At 36.4% G+C, this 8,119-nt stretch overlaps 1 protein-coding gene across 1 annotated transcript; it reads left to right on the forward strand.

The window, feature by feature from the left end:
* The first annotated feature begins 3,522 nt into the window (after window positions 1–3,522).
* On the forward strand, window positions 3,523–5,916 carry LOC147871169 (uncharacterized). Its single transcript, XM_087340603.1, has 3 exons — window positions 3,523–3,679; window positions 4,258–4,395; window positions 5,515–5,916. Exons 1-3 carry the CDS (start codon window positions 3,631–3,633, stop codon window positions 5,655–5,657), a joined length of 330 nt encoding a protein of 109 aa, XP_087196729.1. The 5' UTR covers window positions 3,523–3,630; the 3' UTR covers window positions 5,658–5,916.
* Window positions 5,917–8,119: the final 2,203 nt, after the last annotated feature.

Raw genomic sequence — 8,119 nt, forward strand, 5'->3', positions numbered from 1 at the left:
TAATGCATGTAACACGTGATAAAAAACAAAATATATCTCGGAAATAGCTGCTACACTATGTACCTCAGGGGCAAGGTTTGTCTCGGGTACATAGAAGTAAAGTGAAGGTGGATACAGCGTGTTCCTCCGGAACGTGGGGGGTCTACTCGCGGGTTTACAAGACGTCAAAACCCAGAACGAGTTTCAACTCTTATTATCTTACGTTGATGCAAAGATGCAAAAGTATTTATATTAGAAACAGACAAGAATCTGATAAATTTGCCTTGTATTTTGCAATCGTGTTATCAATTTGTGTGTGTGTGTTCCTTGTTCCATAATTCATGACGAAGATTTTAAAATAAATCCCATGTCAGCTGTTTTCTTTGTATGCTTGGTTTAATGACAGATTTATCTTACTTTACTCAGGGACTTATTTATTAGCCATGGTCCAGGTATCGCTCTAATGAGGTAGACAAGTTAGGACGTTCAACGTCATCTGGGATAACTCTGGGATGGGCCGACATACCAAACATATTTCAGCTCGCAACCTCTGGGTAGTGAAGAAATCTTAATACTCTCATCTGTAACTGGTTAACTGTAGAATTGTATGCTCCAGCTCGAGAGGCCTTGTTCGTATTCAGCGTGGTTGAACTTGTGACTGTCATTTGCACCTACACGGTATGTGAAATTACGAAAACATTTGATGTCATCTCGCATTCTTCTGCCTTGACACCAGATTTTGACAGTTCCAGCATTGAAATCCCTGACCGCAGATGTACATTCCCCAAGTTGGCGATATGCAGTACAATATAAATTGTCTGATATTTTAAAACACGAAAGTTCTCAAGAGAACATAGGACTAAAGCATTGTACTCATTTTCGAACTCATAAGGCTAATTTCCCCAATATCTGTTTTAATATTATCCTCCAAAGTTGTTTATCTGACTTAGATTTTTAAAGCTATGCTTGAATGCCATTCGTTCTGTAGAATCTGTCGTTAATCTCCTCATAACTTATTCTCAACCACATTTAGTCTGTTCTGCCCACAGAGGAACAGCGTAATTTTCTCTCTTTTCTAAAGGATCCCGCATTTGAAGGAGGCGACAGATTTGTGACCAGTCGCGATGTCATCATTTCCATAGTTCCAAGTCTCAAATAATAACAACAACAACTCGAAATACCAAGATGTCCCTTTCAGTCAGTGACCTACCTCTGTCTGTTTGCTTATAAATAAAAATATAATTTAATTCTATTTTAGAGCTCAAATTTGATTATTTTTGTCTAGTGGTGATAATGTGATATGTATCGTGGAGATGGTCTTGTCCACTTTTAGACTTAAACTCTCCTAAAAGCCTGACGTTACTCTGTTACCAGGTCAGAGATGAAGTCCCTAACTTAGGTCCGGGGGTATGATATTCCTAGTATCTGAAGTCTGCAAATGAACCTCAAAGCGTCTGTCTTGACACGTGGTTCCAGTCTTCGCCAGAACACTGCCATTTTGTGTTCTGTTGAAGTTCTTTGTGATGAATTCTGGAACATTAGGTCTGCCTTGAAATAAATCAAGTGCTTTTCTCGTCTGCGTCTATTAATGCATTTGATGCTAAACTAGCTTTTTTATTTCAACAAGTATTATTAAATTGCTCAACTGATGTTGTTTGACGTTTTCACGTAACACTGTTAAACGAGATCATATATATATATATATGTATATATATATATATACATAAGCAAACAAAAATTAAAATCATTGTACTTTGACAGTTATGGTAACTTTGTTGATAATTTTATTCTCTCTATACAAATTTAAAATATATCTTATTACATTTCACTTGCCGCTAAGTTGTTTAAAGCGATTATGAATTATACTAATTCTGTATCCCGGCATTCCTCATAAGAATCTGAATCATTATTTTTAACCGAATAATTGTGTGCATTTTTATGGTAATGCACCGCTAATGCATCAATAAAGAAGCATGTGTCATGTATCTTAATGTGTGTCACGTGATTGGACTCGCATTCATGCATACGTGTTTGCTCTGTCACATGATCTACGAATAATACTGACGCTGACTCACTGCTCCCGTGTTCCTGCAATGCCACTGTCTTTTAAAGTAACATTTATTATATCTTGTTTGTTACATTGAATAACAACGTTGTTGAACACCTAACTATAGTCCGTTGTGTGAGAATTTATTATATTATTTTCTTCCACACATTCAGTCTGATGTTCATATTAAGGAGGTCAGCGTAACGAATATCATATTCTGCCTGAGAAGTGACTTCAGATACAGCCCAAATGATTAAGTAGTTTATTAAACTCAGTATCATATATCTTGGGCTTGTCATCAAATAAGAGAAATTATCATATTTTCCATTTGAGGTACCAGAAAAGCGATGATTTTTCAGGCATTATTTTTTTAAGGCAACAAGTACTTAACAATGCTTTGCCTCATTTAAAAACACGGAATAAGTCATATTAATACGACTCATATATAACTACAATTCAGACTATTATAAAATAAGCAAAAGGTTTGTATAAGGCAGTGAAATGTTACAAATAAATCCACCATTACAAAAAAGTATATAAATTATACTAACTATTCGTATAATATAAAGATGGGAAAACTTTAAGAATATTAAGTTTAGGGATCAGTTTATCATCCACTTTAAGTGGTTATCAGTTTGAAAACCCACATTTACTGACTCTTTATATACTTTGTGTCATAACCAGTATTTAAATCATACCATGGTGAATTATTTGTTATAAATGTTACTATATTTATTTTATCTAAATTTATGGCTAGTTTGTTGGCAGTAAACCATTTATTCATTCGTAAGAGAGAAATATGTTTGATGTTGTACAGAAATCATCGAAACGTTTACTAGAAATTTTTGACATTTGTGTCATCAAAAAATGTTGGTTATGTTAAGATATTTATTGTTGGAGGAAGGTCATATATGTATATAACTAAAAGCACGGGCCTTAGAATTAACTATAGAAAACAAATATTTACTATAACGTATGCCTAATTCAGTATGAAAACACAAGTACATACAAATAAAAACTGATTTACAGAGAATATGTAAATATTAGTTCTAAGATGACGCCATTTGACAAGATATTGTTTTAATACCACAATATTTTGGTTACTAGTTACTTGATTTAAATTTCTGTTCTCACAACAAATTCTAAATTTCAGTAACTACGTAGAAGCTCTTTTAACTCAAATAATAGAGATGTTTCACACCTAACCTTAAAATGCTTACAACAATTCAAGACATTTTCAAAGCGTATTATGTACAGTAAATTAGATATAACAGTATACATAATTACGTTATCTTTTCATTTATACTGGACATGGCACATTGATTATACAGGCCACAGCTTTTTCCTTTCAAATCCCTACATTCTCAGTATCCATTGCCACTTTCACATCATATTTAATAGCCACTGAACCCTTGGAATTGAAACATATTGTTAAATCTCAAATGTTTTTTTAATGCTTGTTTGTAAATATGATTAATAAGAATGTGTGAGCAATGTTTTCTACTGAACCACGATTTGTGCTAGCAAATGATTCTGTTGCATTGGAAACGTAGCTGAGTCCAGTGGAGACCCACTGCAACAACATTGATTACTACCTTCCTGATATGGACAACGTAACAAAACAGTTCTCAGATGATGCTACGGCCAGATTACGTGAGTAGCTCTTAGTTTCAAGTCTAGTAACGTGGTTTTTGACAGAAAGTTTAAGATATTTCTCATTTCTTAGGTTATGTTAGGTTGGGTTAGGTTAGGTTAGGTCAGATTTTGGTTAGGTTAGGTTAGGTTAGGTTATTGTTTCTTTCTTTGACATAGAAATTTACAGTTTAAGGTACAGAGTAACTGCAGATATATTAAATAAGCAGTCACAGACATCTGATAAGGGGCAGTCCTCCAGTTTGTTATTTGGGCAAAGGCCCAACAATTCCTCACTGTACATAAATGTTGCCCATTATGAAATAATACATAGCGTCTTGAACTGTGACAGATTCTTTTGAATAACCCGAGCAGTGGATGATAGTGTGGACTGGATTAACTTAGTTGAAGATATAGACCAGTAGTAAAAGTATAATATTTTAATTCGTGTTCATTCTTCTCCTGTACATTTCGTACTTGTCATAATCTTAATGATAAATGCCTTAAACCTATTCCGCTGCCCTTAAATCAGCTTCGTAAACGATTATATTGATTGCTACCAGCAAGTAATGGTATTTCTTCATATTCTCATGTTACAGATATGGGTCGATCAATGATAGCACTGTTCATTGTGGCATTTTTTGCTGTATTTGTTGCATTCTGGACAGGAGTTGCTGGTTGCTGGCGTCGGTCTCCCGGCAACATTACCTGTACTGCCATTCTTATGCTGCTGGCTTGTAAGTAGCAACTTCTTCTTCTGTGGCTCTCCAGTTCGTATTCGGTCCATGGCTTCCTCAATTCTCCTCTTCCATTCGGTCCTCTGTTAGATCTGTCTGTCCGAGGCTTTGATTGAGGTTTCGAAACATCTTCCTTTTTACGGTGCAAGGTTGTTAGCCTTGCGACCAACCCCCAACCTGCAGGACCAGGGTACCTGTCTTAGTCTGACCTCTCCCCCTCGACCAATCTGGCTAGGGAGACCCTACCAGTAGCTCTTGGGGTCACTGAGGTACTCGGCCCCACCACTACGACAACGTGCAGGTACCATTAAGTGTGGAAATAGCAACTACTTGACTGTAATTCTTCAAAAACATAATAAAATACTCATAAAAGAGGTCACTGATTGGCTGAGGTCCACCTAGGAGCACTGTGATTGGCCACAATTGGGGTCTGTATGATATCATGAACATATAACAAAGTATTTATCACCCTGATGACAGAGGCAGCAAGGACATCAGAAATATCAGTAAAATTCTACTAGACTACATGACGCAACAACCAAGAACACAGCCATCTTCAGACTCACTGTCGTGTAAACCCCAAATCCTAGTTACGAACATTATCGTTAATAAAATATTTATTACTAATTGAAATATTGGGGCCCGTTGTTAAAATATGTTATTTAACAATGGCAGTAGGAGAGAATATACTAAAATGATATTTGATCTTTAATTTTGAAAATTGCATGCATGATGTTTGTTTTCCTCTGATTCTAAATGTCTTCATTGAATTTTGAGTGTAATAATCATTCCTGGCTTTGAATCCAAGCGTACTCTGCATATCGTAGAAGTATAATGTATATAATAACAATCACCACACTGATTTTCATGCAGTCGAGGATCACAGAGGAACATTCCCACATTTAATTTGTTCTACTTGATACTTTGATATTTGCAGATTTCTTTTTAACCTTGATTAGAACTGTCCAGGGATTGAAATCACCTCCGTCCAACAGCCAGCAGGTTCACTTTTTTCCTTTAACTTGATGATGGAAGCAGAACCAGCTTCTGAAACATTGTGCTTTTAGCTAAAATATTGGGTGATGAAAACACGTAATTTTACTTGGTGACCGTTTTCAGGTCTGCTGAGTGCCGGCGGAATGGGTCTGTGGCATGGCGTGGAGTGCTACGAGAAGGAAAAAGTTGTCGGTGAGGAGTTTTATCAACAGTGGAACAATGTGAGTCAGGAAATCCCAACCGATTCTCTAAATTCTTTCATCTGATTATGAAAATGTTGTCCAGTAATTTTAAAACTAATATTCTTCAAGTTTTAAAGAGGCGAATCACTCCGAGCTACGATTAGTTTTGTTCAAAGAATATTTTACATACAGAATATGAGAGGATAGATAAAGAATGATACAAGAAACAGATTAATACATTATAAAATAAAGTAAATTAATTTTCAGAACTTTTGAATGACAATGAGGATTTATAATTTGAGAGTTTTTGAACTATTTATTTTTTATGTAAATTTTAAAGGGTTGTTACAATCAGGATTAATAAATTCTTGGAATTTGTCCACCATCTGATATTCAAAAGTACGCAACATTTCAGAAACAGATCCAGTTTCCAAAACGTGTTCTGTTGAATACAAGACGATGGACAAAGTCCAAGAAATTTAGTAACTCTTGAACTGAAAGTGACGTAAGCTTAAAGCTAGCGTAATTATTCCAATCATTACTTACTCATTACATTGGGCCATATGTGGGTTTTCTTTGCCTTCCATTAATTTCAATTAGTTATTCCACACATCTTTTATGGAGAAAGATCAGTACGCCTGCCTAATTTGAAGAAAGATATAAACAAATGCTAATCACATTTCCGAAACGTGCGACTTTAGTTCCAAGGCAAAACGAAGGTGAAGACAATTCGCTTGGGCACCCACACTCGCTGGCTGATAAGTTTGTAGGTGAGAAAATTATCGTTGATGAATGGATCAAACATGCGCGTTCCAGTGTCTTGATGTCGGCACGTCTTTTCTAATGCATATGTTGCCTTCACATACTGATATTATAGAAAATGCCTTGAACTTGAGACTTTTTAAGTTTTCTTTTCGTGGTTTCCTCATGCCTTGTTTTCAATTCACGCCCAAGAGTTTGTGCTAAGGTGGCTACGAAGGCGTCACTTCCATCCGAGTGGTTGAATCCAGAAAGTGAAACCCAGAGTTCGTAAATAAATTCAGGCATTCTGTACGTTTGTTCCTATAAATAATATGCCTATTTGGTGGAAAGGTAGTGTTTCTTGAATTACTAGAGGACGAACAATCTACCAGTTTTCATCAACTGAACCACTTAGAATAGAAATCAAACATTTTCTGGTCATTGAATCGAACCTTTATATGCGTTATATTCTCACTGTTTAGCTGTTTCATTGATGTAATAATACTTGGATTATGAGGTCGTACTCTCAGACATAAGATATGTGATGTGATGTCACCCAACAGATAGTTCCTTCTTTGATCATGCAATGTCAAGATTTAAAAAGTATTCAGCCTTTATGATAATTACACTCAGAAATCAAAGTATTCGTGACTGAATCACTGAAATGATCCAGGATACAGTCATATGTCGAAGACGCATGGCAGGAATACAGTTAATGATCACGACTATGACGTCTGGCGTTTGAATAACTGAACCTCGTTCTGTTGTAGTAACATATCGTCACTCAACTGTTGTTAATGCGGGCATCTTCAAAGTACTCGCGTTTTGAGTTCATACACGTGTTCTAACGTATCTGCTACACAGGAAACATTGGTATGGATGTATTAGTCTGATTAACCCTTTGAAGCCGAAGCTCATCTAAATATTATTTAATAAATCAGTCCGTACCGCGAAGAAAACACTTCGCTTCACCATTACAAATGACAACTGACGCTGTTTAAGGAAATAATCGCTGTTTACACTACGAAACCCATGCATACAAAACTCAGAGTTATTAACTGTGTGAAGCAGGTGGTACATATAGTTACCACTGGGTCTTAAAGGGTTAAAAATGAAACTGAGATTTCTCCTTCCTTCTTTTTGGAAAAAAATCACTTCGAAACTGCTGTATCGAAGGCTCATTGTCATGATCGAAAATTCACTTGGCCTACTGTGAGGTCCATAGAACTAAAACATATTAATGTCCCACTGTTTCACTGCACCGAGTATGAAGACTAGCAGATGACAAGATGGCAGTAAGAAATGCGGCCATCTTGGTATAAAACACATTCAAAATTAATAATGTGGTAGCAGAACCCGAAAGCTGAACATCGCTAATAACAAAGCCTTCCTGCTATAGGACAAGAGACGAATGCCCGAGAATACGACATTTAAATCCAACGGACTGTCCTGCTAGAAGGCTAATAAGACAATAGAAGATGGATTTAAACCTACATTCATTCATACTCAAGTCCAAGCAAAGGCGGCCTTTGTGTGTAATGGAAGAACAAGTTATGTGACGACAACATGGATTCCAAGTTGCTAGCGGTATTTGTGTGGTACGTGAGGTGAATAGGACAAGAGGCTGTCTGTTGTCAAGGTGAACGCGGCGGCCATACAAGACGGCCGAAAGTCAGCGTCTGCTCTCAGTTCATCAGAAGCAAAACGTATTCAGAGTTCACATAAAGACGTATGAAGAGAATCTTGTCCTGTTATTGGTAGGTAGACGTTTCGAAAACCTCACTGTCCCAAGAGCTATTAGCTCC

Source organism: Zootermopsis nevadensis, unplaced genomic scaffold (assembly GCF_977971745.1).
Source record: "Zootermopsis nevadensis isolate Lab colony 2312 unplaced genomic scaffold, Znev_1.0 Znev_ptg000061l, whole genome shotgun sequence".
Taxonomy (NCBI): domain Eukaryota; kingdom Metazoa; phylum Arthropoda; class Insecta; order Blattodea; family Termopsidae; genus Zootermopsis; species Zootermopsis nevadensis.